The following is a 16,053-nucleotide window of genomic DNA, read 5'->3' on the forward strand; positions in this document are numbered from 1 at the left end:
TAGACATGTTACTAGCCTTGTTCTTTATAGAGTTCACTTGTGTTGATGGTGATGTCGTAGGCATGTTACTAGCCTTGTTCTTTATAGAGTCCACTTGCGTTGATGGTGATGTCCTAGACATGTTACTAGCCTTGTTCTTTATAAAGTTCAATTGTGTCAATGGTGATGTCCTTGACATGTTACTAGCCTTGTTCTTTATAGAGTTCACTTGTGTCAATATTGATGTGGTAGACATGTTACTAGCCTTGTTCTTTATAGAGTTCACTTGTGTCAATGGTGATGTCATAGACATGTTACTAGCCTTGTTCTTTATAGAGTTCAATTGTGTCAATATTGATGTCCTAGACATGTTACTAGCCTTGTTCTTTATAGAGTTAACTTGTGTTGATGGTGATGTCATAGACATGTTACTAGCCTTGTTCTTTAAAGATTTCACTTGTGTCAATAGTGATGTCGTAGACATGTTACTAGCCTTGTTCTTTATAGAGTTTACTTGTGTCAATGGTGATGTCATAGACATGTTACTATCCTTGTTCTTTATAGAGTTCACTTGTGTCAATGGTGATGTCCTAGACATGTTACTAGCCTTGTTCTTTAAAGAGTTCACTTGTGTCAATGGTGATGTCCTTGACATGTTACTAGCCTTGTTCTTTATAGAGTTCACTTGTGTCAATATTGATGTGGTAGACATGTTACTAGTCTTGTTCTTAACAGAGTTTACTTGTGTCAATAGTGATGTCCTAGACATGTTACTATCCTTGTTCTTTATAGAGTTCACTTGTGTTGATGGTGATGTTATAGACATGTTACTAGCCTTGTTCTTTATAGAGTTCAATTGTGTCAATAGTGATGTCCTAGACATGTTACTATCCTTGTTCTTTATAGAGTTCACTTGTGTTGATGGTGATGTCATAGACATGTTACTAGTCTTGTTCTTTGTAGAGTTCACTTGTGGGAATGGTGATGTCATAGACATGTTACTAGCCTTGATCTTTATAGAGTTCACTTGTGTCAATGGTGATGTCATAGACATGTTACTAGTCTTGTTCTTTATAGAGTTCACTTGTGTTGATGGTGATGTCATAGACATGTTACTAGTCTTGTTCTTTATAGAGTTCACTTGTGTCAATGGTGATGTCATAGACATGTTACTAGTCTTGTTCTTTGTAGAGTTCACTTGTGTCAATGGTGATGTCATAGACATGTTACTATCCTTGTTCTTTATAGAGTTAACTTGTGTTGATGGTGATTTCATAGACATGTTACTAGCCTTGTTCTTTATAGAGTTAGCTTGTGTCAATGGTGACGTCGTAGACATGTTACTAGCCTTGTTCTTTATAGAGTTAGCATGTGTCAATGGTGATGTCATAGACATGTTACTAGCCTTGTTCTTTATAGAGTTCACTTGTGTCAATGGTGATGTCATAGACATGTTACTAGCCTTGTTCATTATAGAGTTCACTTACGTCAATGGTGATGTCACAGACATGTTTCTGGTCTTGTTCTTCATAGAGTTCACTTGTGTCGATGGTGATGTCCTAGACATGTTACTAGCCTTGTTCTTTATAGAGTTCACTTGTGTTGATGGTGATTTCATAGACATGTTACTAGCCTTGTTCTTTATAGAGTTAGCATGTGTCAATGGTGATGTCGTAGACATGTTACTAGCCTTGTTCTTTATAGAGTTCACTTGTGTCAATGGTGATGTCATAGACATGTTACTAGCCTTTTTCTTTATAGAGTTCACTGGTGTCAATGGTGATGTCCTAGACATGTTACTAGCCTTGTTCTTTATAGAGTTCACTTGTGTCAATGGTGATGTCGTAGACATGTTACTAGCCTTGTTCTTTATAGAGTTTACTTGTGTCAATGGTGATGTCCTAGACATGTTACTATCCTTGTTCTTTATAGAGTTCACTTGTGTTGATGGTGATGTCATAGACATGTTACTAGCCTTGTTCTTTATAGAGTTCATTTGTGTCAATAGTGATGTCCTAGACATGTTACTATCCTTGTTCTTTATAGAGTTCACTTGTGTCAATGGTGATGTCATAGACATGTTACTAGCCTCATTTATGATAAAGTTCATAAAGTTGAGACTTCCTTTCTACTTGAGTAGTTTTAGGGGTTGAATTATTTAATGCTCATGTGTTAGACAATTTGCATGTTAGAGTGACATCCCATTGAAACAAAAAAATAATAATAACAACCACAACAATAAAGTTTCAGCTGAAAGTTTTGGTATTCTGGCAGCAAATGCCCTTCAGTTTTCTACAAAGGCCAGTAAAAAAACATCTCACTCTACCTACAGTGAGAAATGTGCAGGCCAGGCCAGTGAGGTGCTCAAGTCTAGGAGGGGATGGGCTAATTATATTTTTTTATTTTCACTGAATGATGTGGTACATTCACTATCAGGAATAATGAGTAATTGGGTTATCATATCTACTCTGCTAGTCAATTTGGTGTATTATATTGTAGATGACTTGAACCCATCTATCCCACCTGTTGTGACCAGTTCAAGGCAACCAGTTGGCTCCACTGTTGGCATTCCAAAGAAGCAAACTGGTAAGTTTTTAATTATTCAATATTAAACCTGAATAATCACAGTAATTAATTGCTAGATCTAAAAGATTTTAATATAGTTAAACAATGAAAACCAGTTCTGTCATTCCATTCTGACTGTTTTATCATTACTATTTTTTGTATACTTTATATTATTCTCCAAACTGAAGTTCAGTCGCTTGCACATAATAATGAAGGATAAAATAATAGTATATACAATGAAAAGATCTATACAATCAATAAAAATAGTTAACTAAGGCAAGAAGAGAAACACAGATGCGACATACATAACCAACACAAACACTCATACACACAAAACTCAAGGATGCATGGTTCATCACACCAAGGATAAAGACATACAATACCAACACAAACTCTCATACACACAAACTCAAAGATGCAAGGTGTGGTTATACTGCTTCATCACACCAAGGATAAAGACATACAATACCAACACAAACACTCATACACACAAAACTCAAGGATGCAAGGTGTGTTATACTGCTTCATCACACCAAGGATAAAGACATACAATACCAACACAAACACTCATACACACAAAACTCGAGGATGCAAGGTGTGTTATACTGCTTCATCACACCAAGGATAAAGACATACAATACCAACACAAACACTCATACACACAAAACTGAAGGATGCATGGTTCATCACACCAAGGATAAAGACATACAATACCAACACAAACCCTCATACACACAAACTCAAAGATGCAAGGTGTGGTTATACTGCTTCATCACACCAAGGATAAAGACATACAATACCAACACAAACACACATACACACAAAACTCAAGGATGCAAGGTGTGGTTATACTGCTTCATCACACCAAGGATAATAGACATACAATACCAACACAAACACCCATACACACAAAACTCAAGGATGCAAGGTGTGGTTATACTGCTTCATCACACCAAGGATAATAGACATACAATACCAACACAAACACCCATACACACAAAACTCAAGGATGCAAGGTGTGGTTATACTGCTTCATCACACCAAGGATAAAGACATACAATACCAACACAAACACTCATACACTCATACACACAAACTCAAAGATGCAAGGTGTGTTATACTGCTTCATCACACCAAGGATAATAGACATACAATACCAACACAAACACACATACACACAAAACTCAAGGATGCAAGGTGTGGTTATACTGCTTCATCACACCAAGGATAATAGACATACAATACCAACACAAACACCCATACACACAAAACTCAAGGATGCAAGGTGTGGTTATACTGCTTCATCACACCAAGGATAATAGACATACAATACCAACACAAACACCCATACACACAAAACTCAAGGATGCAAGGTGTGGTTATACTGCTTCATCACACCAAGGATAAAGACATACAATACCAACACAAACACCCATACACACAAAACTCAAGGATGCAAGGTGTGGTTATACTGCTTCATCACACCAAGGATAATAGACATACAATACCAACACAAACACACATACACACAAACTCAAGGATGCAAGGTGTGGTTATACTGCTTCATCACACCAAGGATAATAGACATACAATACCAACACAAACACCCATACACACAAAACTCAAGGATGCAAGGTGTGGATATACTGCTTCATCACACCAAGGATAAAGACATACAATACCAACACAAACACTCATACACACAAAACTCAAGGATGCAAGGTGTGTTATACTGCTTCATCACACCAAGGATAAAGACATACAATACCAACACAAACACTCATACACACAAAACTGAAGGATGCATGGTTCATCACACCAAGGATAAAGACATACAATACCAACACAAACACTCATACACACAAACTCAAAGATGCAAGGTGTGGTTATACTGCTTCATCACACCAAGGATAATAGACATACAATACCAACACAAACACCCATACACACAAAACTCAAGGATGCAAGGTGTGGTTATACTGCTTCATCACACCAAGGATAAAGACATACAATACCAACACAAACACCCATACACACAAAACTCAAGGATGCAAGGTGTGGTTATACTGCTTCATCACACCAAGGATAATAGACATACAATACCAACACAAACACCCATACACACAAAACTCAAGGATGCAAGGTGTGGTTATACTGCTTCATCACACCAAGGATAAAGACATACAATACCAACACAAACACTCATACACACAAACTCAAAGATGCAAGGTGTGGTTATACTGCTTCATCACACCAAGGATAAAGACATACAATACCAACACAAACACACATACACACAAAACTCAAGGATGCAAGGTGTTTTTATACTGCTTCATCACAGAGGGATAAATGAATTCTTGGGAAGATTTGTCATCAGATATGGAAGATTCAGGTCACCAATTCCTCTCTTGATTGCACTGTTATGATAGACTTATATGAGACTCACTGATCACTGATGCAGCTTTCTTGATGATAAAATCATAATGAACCCTCTTTTGTCTTCGTAACATATACTTCTATATATAAGAAAATCTGAATCACAATAATCCACAAAAAGATTGAGGTTGCAAATATATCATCACCTCCATTAGTGAGGCTAGTCATTAATGTGTCATAATTATATCAGTGGACACCTCTCCAACAGTCCTATACAAAGTGAATAAAAACGGCTGCAACAATCCTATACAAAATGAGAGAAACGGCTGCAACAATCCTATACAAAATGAATAGAAAGGGCTCAAGCAATCCTATACAAAGTGAATAGAAAGGGCTCAAATGATCCTATTAAAAGTGAATAGAAAGGGCTCTAATGATCCTATACAAAGTGTATAGAAAGGTCTTAAACAATCCTATACAAAGTTTTTAGAAAGGGCTCCAACAATCCTATACAAGGTGAATAGAAAGGGCTCCAACGATCCTATACAAAGTGAATAGAAAGGGCTCCAACAATCCTAAACAAAGTGAATAGAAAGGGCTCAAACAATCCTTTACAAAATGAATAGAAAGGGCTACAAGGCTCCTATACAAAGTGAATCTAACAATCCTATACAAAGTGAATAGAAAGGGATCCAAAGATCCTATGCAAAGTGAAAAGAAATGGCTTCAACAATCCTATACAAAGTGCATAGGAAGGGCTCCTACGATCTTATGAAAAGTGAATAGAAGGGGCTCCAACGATCCAATAAAAAGTGTATAGAAAGGGCTCCAATGATCCTATACAAAATGAATAGAAAGGGCTTAAACAATCCTATACAAAGTGAATAGAAAGGGCTCCAACAATCATATACAAAGTGAATAGAAAGGGCTCAAACAATCCTATAAAAAGTGAATAGAAAGGGCTCCAACAATCCTTTACAAAGTGAATAGAAAGGGCTCAAACGATCCTATTAAAAGTGAATAGAAAGGGCTTCAAAATCCAATTGAAAGTGAATAGAAAGGGCTTCAATGATCCTATACAAAGTGTATAGAAAGGGCTCAAACAATCTTATACAAAGTGATTTGGAAGGGCTCAAACAATCCTATAAAAAGTGAATAGAAAGCACTCCAATAATCCTATAAAAAGTGAAAAGAAAGGGCTCAAACAATACTATACAAAGTGAATAGAAAGGACTCCAATGATCCTATAAAAAGTGAATAGAAAGGGCTCCAACGATCTTATCAAAATTTTTAGAAAGCGCTCCAATGATCCTAAACAAAGTGAATAGAAAGGGCTAAATAGAAATGGCTCAAACAATCCTATAAAAAGTGAATAGAAAGGGCTCCAACGATCCTATTAAAAGTGAATAGAAAGGGCTCCAATGATCCTATACAAAGTGTATAGAAAGGTCTTAAACAATCCTATACAAAGTGTTTAGAAAGGGCTCCAACGATCATATAAAAAGTGAATAGAAAGGGCTCCAATGATCTTATAAAAAGTGTATATAAAGGGCTCCAATGATCCTAAACAAAGTGAATAGAAAGGGCTCAAACAATCCTATAAAAAGTGAATAGAAGCACTCCAACAATCCTATCAAAAGTGAAAAGAAAGGGCTCAAACAATCCTATACAAAGTGAATAGAAAGGACTCCAATGATCCTATCAATGTGAAGAGAAAGGGTTCCAATGATCCTATTAAAAGTGAATAGAAAGGGCTTCAAGGATCCTATGCAAAGTGAATAGAAACGGCTCCAACAATCCTATTAAAAGTGAATAGAAAGTGCTCCAACGATCCAATAAAAAGTGAATAGAAAGGGCTCAAACAATCCTATTCAAAGTGAATAGAAAGGACTCCAATGATCCTATACAAAGTGAAGAGAAAGGGCTCCAATGATCCTATAAAAAGTGAATAAAAATGGCTCCAACGATATTAAACAAAGTGAATAGAATGGGCTCAAACAATCCTATACAAAGTGATTAGAAAAGGCTCTAACAATCCAATAAAAAGAGAATAGAATGGGCTTCAATGATCCTATACAATGTGTATAGAAAGGGCTCCAACAATCCTATAAAAAGCGAATAGAAAGGGCTCCAATGATTCTATACAAAGTGAATAGAAAGGGCTCCAACGATCATATAAAAAGTGAATAGAAAGGGCTCCAATCTCTTATGAAAAGTGTATAGAGAGGGCTCCAATGATATTAAACAAAGTGAATAGAATGGGCTCAAACAATCCTATACAAAGTGAAAAGAAAAGGCTCCAACGATCCTATTTAAAAGGTATAGAAAGGGCTCCAACGATCCAATAAAAAGTGAATAGAAAGGGCTTCAGTGCACCTATACAAAGTGTATAGAAAGGGCTCCAACAATCCTATAAAAAGCAAATAGAAAGGGCTCCAATGATCCTATAAAAAGTGAATAGAAAGGGCTCCAACAATACTATACAAAGTGAATAAAAAGGGCTCTAACAATCCTATTAAAAGTGAATAGAAAGGGCTCCAATGATCCTATACAAAGTGAATAGAAAGGGCTCCAACGCTCCTATGCCAAGTGAATAGAAAGGGCTCCAACAATCCTATACGAAGTGAATAAAAAGGGCTCTAACGATCCTTTCAAAAGCAAATAGAAAGGGCTCCAATGATCCTATACAAAGTGTATAGAAAGGTCTTAAACAATCCTATACAAAGTGTTCAGAAAGGGCTCCAACGATCATATAAAAAGTGAATAGAAAGGGCTCCAACGATCTTATAAAAAGTGTATATAAAGGGCTCCAATGATACTCAACAAAGTGAATAGAAAGGGCTCAAACAATCCTATAAAAAGTGAATAGAAAGCACTCCAACAATCCTATCAAAAGTGAAAAGAAAGGGCTCAAACAATCCTATACAAAGTGAATAGAAAGGATTCCAATGATCCTATACAAAGTGAAGAGAAAGGGCTCCAATGATCCTATAAAAAGTGAATAGAAACGGCTCCAAGGATCCTATGCAAAGTGAATAGAAACGGCTCCAACAATCCTATTAAAAGTGAATAGAAAGTGCTATAACAATCCAATAAAAAGTGAATAGAAAGGGCTCCAATGATCCTATACAAAGTGTATAGAAAGGTCTTAAACAATCCTATACAAAGTGTTTAGAAAGGGCTCCAACGATCCAATAAAAAGTGAATAAAAAGGGCTCCAACGATCTTATCAAAATTTTAAGAAAGGGCTCCAATGATCCTAAACAAAGTGAATAGAAACGGCTCCAACAATCCTATTAAAAGTGAATAGAAAGTGCTCCAACGATCCAATAAAAAGTGAATAGAAAGGGCTCCAATGATCCTATACCAAGTGTATAGAAAGGTCTTAAACAATCCTATACAAAGTGTTTAGAAAGGACTCCAACGATCATATAAAAAGTGAATAGAAAGGGCTCCAACGATCTTATAAAAAGTGTATATAAAGGGCTCCAATGATCCTAAACAAAGTGAATAGAAAGGGCTCAAACAATCCTATAAAAAGTGAATAGAAGCACTCCAACAATCCTATCAAAAGTGAAAAGAAAGGGCTCAAACAATCCTATACAAAGTGAATAGAAAGGACTCCAATGATCCTATCAATGTGAAGAGAAAGGGTTCCAATGATCCTATTAAAAGTGAATAGAAAGGGCTCCAAGGATCCTATGCAAAGTGAATAGAAACGGCTCCAACAATCCTATTAAAAGTGAATAGAAAGTGCTCCAACGATCCAATAAAAAGTGAATAGAAAGGGCTCAAACAATCCTATTCAAAGTGAATAGAAAGGACTCCAATGATCCTATACAAAGTGAAGAGAAAGGGCTCCAATGATCCTATAAAAAGTGAATAAAAATGGCTCCAACGATATTAAACAAAGTGAATAGAATGGGCTCAAACAATCCTATACAAAGTGATTAGAAAAGGCTCTAACAATCCAATAAAAAGAGAATAGAATGGGCTTCAATGATCCTATACAATGTGTATAGAAAGGGCTCCAACAATCCTATAAAAAGCAAATAGAAAGGGCTCCAACAATCCTATAAAAAGCGAATAGAAAGGGCTCCAATGATTCTATACAAAGTGAATAGAAAGGGCTCCAACGATCATATAAAAAGTGAATAGAAAGGGCTCCAATCTCTTATGAAAAGTGTATAGAGAGGGCTCCAATGATATTAAACAAAGTGAATAGAATGGGCTCAAACAATCCTATACAAAGTGAAAAGAAAAGGCTCCAACGATCCTATTTAAAAGGTATAGAAAGGGCTCCAACGATCCAATAAAAAGTGAATAGAAAGGGCTTCAGTGCACCTATACAAAGTGTATAGAAAGGGCTCCAACAATCCTATAAAAAGCAAATAGAAAGGGCTCTAATGATCCTATAAAAAGTGAATAGAAAGGGCTCCAACAATACTATACAAAGTGAATAAAAAGGGCTCTAACAATCCTATTAAAAGTGAATAGAAAGGGCTCCAATGATCCTATACAAAGTGAATAGAAAGGGCTCCAACGCTCCTATGCCAAGTGAATAGAAAGGGCTCCAACAATCCTATACAAAGTGAATAAAAAGGGCTCTAACGATCCTTTCAAAAGCAAATAGAAAGGGCTCCAATGATCCTATACAAAGTGTATAGAAAGGTCTTAAACAATCCTATACAAAGTGTTCAGAAAGGGCTCCAACGATCATATAAAAAGTGAATAGAAAGGGCTCCAACGATCTTATAAAAAGTGTATATAAAGGGCTCCAATGATACTCAACAAAGTGAATAGAAAGGGCTCAAACAATCCTATAAAAAGTGAATAGAAAGCACTCCAACAATCCTATCAAAAGTGAAAAGAAAGGGCTCAAACAATCCTATACAAAGTGAATAGAAAGGATTCCAATGATCCTATACAAAGTGAAGAGAAAGGGCTCCAATGATCCTATAAAAAGTGAATAGAAACGGCTCCAAGGATCCTATGCAAAGTGAATAGAAACGGCTCCAACAATCCTATTAAAAGTGAATAGAAAGTGCTATAACAATCCAATAAAAAATGAATAGAAAGGGCTCCAATGATCCTATACAAAGTGTATAGAAAGGTCTTAAACAATCCTATACAAAGTGTTTAGAAAGGGCTCCAACGATCCAATGAAAAGTGAATAAAAAGGGCTCCAACGATCTTATCAAAATTTTAAGAAAGGGCTCCAATGATCCTAAACAAAGTGAATAGAAACGGCTCCAACAATCCTATTAAAAGTGAATAGAAAGTGCTCCAACGATCCAATAAAAAGTGAATAGAAAGGGCTCCAATGATCCTATACCAAGTGTATAGAAAGGTCTTAAACAATCCTATACAAAGTGAATAGAAAGGGCTTAATAGAAAGGGCTCAAACAATCCTATACAAAGTGAATAGAAAGGGCTCAAACGATCCTATTAAAAGTGAATAGAAAGGGCTTCAACAATCCTATACAAGGTGAATAGAAAGGGCTCAAACGATCCTATACAAAGTGAATAGAAAGGACTCCAATGATCCTTTGCAAAGTGAATAGAAAGACCTTCAATAATCCTATACAAAGTGAATAGAAAGGGCTCCAACGATCTTATCAAAATTTTTAGAAAGGGCTCCAATGATCCTAAACAAAGTGAATAGAAAGGGCTAAATAGAAACGGCTCAAACAATCCTATAAAAAGTGAATAGAAAGGGCTCCAACGATCCTATTAAAAGTGAATAGAAAGGGCTCCAATGATCCTATACAAAGTGTATAGAAAGGTCTTAAACAATCCTATACAAAGTGTTTAGAAAGGGCTCCAACGATCATATAAAAAGTGAAAAGAAAGGGCTCAAACAATCCTATACAAAGTGAATAGAAAGGACTCCAATGATCCTATCAATGTGAAGAGAAAGGGTTCCAATGATCCTATTAAAAGTGAATAGAAAGGGCTCCAAGGATCCTATGCAAAGTGAATAGAAACGGCTCCAACAATCCTATTAAAAGTGAATAGAAAGTGCTCCAACGATCCAATAAAAAGTGAATAGAAAGGGCTCAAACAATCCTATTCAAAGTGAATAGAAAGGACTCCAATGATCCTATACAAAGTGAAGAGAAAGGGCTCCAATGATCCTATAAAAAGTGAATAAAAATGGCTCCAACGATATTAAACAAAGTGAATAGAATGGGCTCAAACAATCCTATACAAAGTGATTAGAAAAGGCTCTAACAATCCAATAAAAAGAGAATAGAATGGGCTTCAATGATCCTATACAATGTGTATAGAAAGGGCTCCAACAATCCTATAAAAAGCAAATAGAAAGGGCTCCAACAATCCTACAAAAAGCGAATAGAAAGGGCTCCAATGATTCTATACAAAGTGAATAGAAAGGGCTCCAACGATCATATAAAAAGTGAATAGAAAGGGCTCCAATCTCTTATGAAAAGTGTATAGAGAGGGCTCCAATGATATTAAACAAAGTGAATAGAATGGGCTCAAACAATCCTATACAAAGTGAAAAGAAAAGGCTCCAACGATCCTATTTAAAAGGTATAGAAAGGGCTCCAACGATCCAATAAAAAGTGAATAGAAAGGGCTTCAGTGCACCTATACAAAGTGTATAGAAAGGGCTCCAACAATCCTATAAAAAGCAAATAGAAAGGGCTCCAATGATCCTATAAAAAGTGAATAGAAAGGGCTCCAACAATACTATACAAAGTGAATAAAAAGGGCTCTAACAATCCTATTAAAAGTGAATAGAAAGGGCTCCAATGATCCTATACAAAGTGAATAGAAAGGGCTCCAACGCTCCTATGCCAAGTGAATAGAAAGGGCTCCAACAATCCTATACGAAGTGAATAAAAAGGGCTCTAACGATCCTTTCAAAAGCAAATAGAAAGGGCTCCAATGATCCTATACAAAGTGTATAGAAAGGTCTTAAACAATCCTATACAAAGTGTTCAGAAAGGGCTCCAACGATCATATAAAAAGTGAATAGAAAGGGCTCCAACGATCTTATAAAAAGTGTATATAAAGGGCTCCAATGATACTCAACAAAGTGAATAGAAAGGGCTCAAACAATCCTATAAAAAGTGAATAGAAAGCACTCCAACAATCCTATCAAAAGTGAAAAGAAAGGGCTCAAACAATCCTATACAAAGTGAATAGAAAGGATTCCAATGATCCTATACAAAGTGAAGAGAAAGGGCTCCAATGATCCTATAAAAAGTGAATAGAAACGGCTCCAAGGATCCTATGCAAAGTGAATAGAAACGGCTCCAACAATCCTATTAAAAGTGAATAGAAAGTGCTATAACAATCCAATAAAAAGTGAATAGAAAGGGCTCCAATGATCCTATACAAAGTGTATAGAAAGGTCTTAAACAATCCTATACAAAGTGTTTAGAAAGGGCTCCAACGATCCAATAAAAAGTGAATAAAAAGGGCTCCAACGATCTTATCAAAATTTTAAGAAAGGGCTCCAATGATCCTAAACAAAGTGAATAGAAACGGCTCCAACAATCCTATTAAAAGTGAATAGAAAGTGCTCCAACGATCCAATAAAAAGTGAATAGAAAGGGCTCCAATGATCCTATACCAAGTGTATAGAAAGGTCTTAAACAATCCTATACAAAGTGTTTAGAAAGGGCTCCAACGATCATATAAAAAGTGAATAGAAAGGGCTCCAACGATCTTATAAAAAGTGTATATAAAGGGCTCCAATGATCCTAAACAAAGTGAATAGAAAGGGCTCAAACAATCCTATAAAAAGTGAATAGAAGCACTCCAACAATCCTATCAAAAGTGAAAAGAAAGGGCTCAAACAATCCTATACAAAGTGAATAGAAAGGACTCCAATGATCCTATCAATGTGAAGAGAAAGGGTTCCAATGATCCTATTAAAAGTGAATAGAAAGGGCTCCAAGGATCCTATGCAAAGTGAATAGAAAGGGCTCCAATGATCCTATACCAAGTGTATAGAAAGGTCTTAAACAATCCTATACAAAGTGAATAGAAAGGGCTTAATAGAAAGGGCTCAAACAATCCTATACAAAGTGAATAGAAAGGGCTCAAACGATCCTATTAAAAGTGAATAGAAAGGGCTTCAACAATCCTATACAAGGTGAATAGAAAGGGCTCAAACGATCCTATACAAAGTGAATAGAAAGGACTCCAATGATCCTTTGCAAAGTGAATAGAAAGACCTTCAATAATCCTATACAAAGTGAATAGAAAGGGCTCCAACAATCATATAAAAAGTGAATAGAATGGGCTCCAACGATAATATAAAAAGTGAATAGAAAGGGCTCCAACGATCATTGAAAAAGTGAATAGAAAGGGCTCCAATGATCCTAAACAAAGTGAATAGAAAGGGCTCAAACGATCCTACACAAAGTTAACAGAAAGGACTCCAATGATCCTTTGCAAAGTGAATAGAAAGACCTTCAATAATCCTATACAAAGTGAATAGAAAGGACTCCAACGATTTTATAAAAAGTGAATAGAAAGGGCTCCAACGATCCTAAACAAAGTGAATAGAAAGGGCTCAAACAATCCTATACAAAGTGAATAGAAAGGGCTCCAACGATCCTATTAAAAGTGAATAGAAAGGGCTCCAACGATCATATAAAAAGTGAATAGAAAGGGCTCCAACGATCTTATAAAAAGTGTATATAAAGGGCTCCAATGATACTCAACAAAGTGAATAGAAAGGGCTCAAACAATCCTATAAAAAGTGAATAGAAAGCACTACAACAATCCTATCAAAAGTGAAAAGAAAGGGCTCAAACAATCCTATACAAAGTGAATAGAAAGGATTCCAATGATCCTATACAAAGTGAAGAGAAAGGGCTCCAATGATCCTATAAAAAGTGAATAGAAATGGCTCCAACGATATTAAACAAAGTGAATAGAATGGGCTCAAACAATCCTATACAAAGTGATTAGAAAACTCTCTAACAATCCAATAAAAAGAGAATAGAATGGGCTTCAATGATCCTGTACAATGTGTATAGAAAGGGCTCCAACAATCCTATAAAAAGCAAATAGAAAGGGCTCCAACAATGTGAAGAGAAAGGGTTCCAATGATCCTATTAAAAGTGAATAGAAAGGGCTCCAAGGATCCTATGCAAAGTGAATAAAAAGGGCTCCAACGATCTTATCAAAATTTTAAGAAAGTTCTCCAATGATCCTAAACAAAGTGAATAGAAAGGGCTAAATAGAAACAGCTCAAACAATCCTATACAAAGTGAATAGAAAGGACTCCAATGATCCTATACAAAGTGAAGAGAAAGGGTTCCAATGATCCTATAAAAAGTGAATAGAAAGGGCTCCAAGGATCCTATGCAAAGTGAATAGAAACAGCTCCAATGATCCTATACAAAGTGTATAGAAAGGTCTTAAACAATCCTATACAAAGTGTTCAGAAAGGGCTCCAACGATCATATAAAAAGTGAATAGAAAGGGCTCCAACGATCTTATAAAAAGTGTATATAAAGGGCTCCAATGATACTCAACAAAGTGAATAGAAAGGGCTCAAACAATCCTATAAAAAGTGAATAGAAAGCACTCCAACAATCCTATCAAAAGTGAAAAGAAAGGGCTCAAACAATCCTATACAAAGTGAATAGAAAGGATTCCAATGATCCTATACAAAGTGAAGAGAAAGGGCTCCAATGATCCTATAAAAAGTGAATAGAAACGGCTCCAAGGATCCTATGCAAAGTGAATAGAAACGGCTCCAACAATCCTATTAAAAGTGAATAGAAAGTGCTATAACAATCCAATAAAAAGTGAATAGAAAGGGCTCCAATGATCCTATACAAAGTGTATAGAAAGGTCTTAAACAATCCTATACAAAGTGTTTAGAAAGGGCTCCAACGATCCAATAAAAAGTGAATAAAAAGGGCTCCAACGATCTTATCAAAATTTTAAGAAAGGGCTCCAATGATCCTAAACAAAGTGAATAGAAACGGCTCCAACAATCCTATTAAAAGTGAATAGAAAGTGCTCCAACGATCCAATAAAAAGTGAATAGAAAGGGCTCCAATGATCCTATACCAAGTGTATAGAAAGGTCTTAAACAATCCTATACAAAGTGTTTAGAAAGGGCTCCAACGATCATATAAAAAGTGAATAGAAAGGGCTCCAACGATCTTATAAAAAGTGTATATAAAGGGCTCCAATGATCCTAAACAAAGTGAATAGAAAGGGCTCAAACAATCCTATAAAAAGTGAATAGAAGCACTCCAACAATCCTATCAAAAGTGAAAAGAAAGGGCTCAAACAATCCTATACAAAGTGAATAGAAAGGACTCCAATGATCCTATCAATGTGAAGAGAAAGGGTTCCAATGATCCTATTAAAAGTGAATAGAAAGGGCTCCAAGGATCCTATGCAAAGTGAATAGAAAGGGCTCCAATGATCCTATACCAAGTGTATAGAAAGGTCTTAAACAATCCTATACAAAGTGAATAGAAAGGGCTTAATAGAAATTGCTCAAACAATCCTATACAAAGTGAATAGAAAGGGCTCAAACGATCCTATTAAAAGTGAATAGAAAGGGCTTCAACAATCCTATACAAGGTGAATAGAAAGGGCTCAAACGATCCTATACAAAGTGAATAGAAAGGACTCCAATGATCCTTTGCAAAGTGAATAGAAAGACCTTCAATAATCCTATACAAAGTGAATAGAAAGGGCTCCAACAATCATATAAAAAGTGAATAGAATGGGCTCCAACGATAATATAAAAAGTGAATAGAAAGGGCTCCAACGATCATTGAAAAAGTGAATAGAAAGGGCTCCAATGATCCTAAACAAAGTGAATAGAAAGGGCTCAAACGATCCTACACAAAGTTAACAGAAAGGACTCCAATGATCCTTTGCAAAGTGAATAGAAAGACCTTCAATAATCCTATACAAAGTGAATAGAAAGGACTCCAACGATTTTATAAAAAGTGAATAGAAAGGGCTCCAACGATCCTAAACAAAGTGAATAGAAAGGGCTCAAACAATCCTATACAAAGTGAATAGAAAGGGCTCCAACGATCCTATTAAAAGTGAATAGAAAGGGCTCCAACGATCATATAAAAAGTGAATAGAAAGGGCTCCAACGATCTTATAAAA

General features: G+C 36.0%; 1 protein-coding gene across 1 annotated transcript in view; it reads left to right on the top strand.

The window, feature by feature from the left end:
- Positions 1 to 16,053, top strand: part of LOC139966044 (macrophage mannose receptor 1-like) — a 130,239-nt gene that overhangs the window by 102,897 nt on the left and 11,289 nt on the right. The window contains exon 44 of the mRNA XM_071968678.1: positions 2,479 to 2,565. Coding sequence (XP_071824779.1) covers positions 2,479 to 2,565 — 87 coding nt within the window. The remainder of the gene's footprint in view (positions 1 to 2,478; positions 2,566 to 16,053) is intronic.

The sequence above is a fragment of the Apostichopus japonicus genome, chromosome 4 (assembly GCF_037975245.1).
Source record: "Apostichopus japonicus isolate 1M-3 chromosome 4, ASM3797524v1, whole genome shotgun sequence".
NCBI lineage: Eukaryota > Metazoa > Echinodermata > Holothuroidea > Aspidochirotida > Stichopodidae > Apostichopus > Apostichopus japonicus.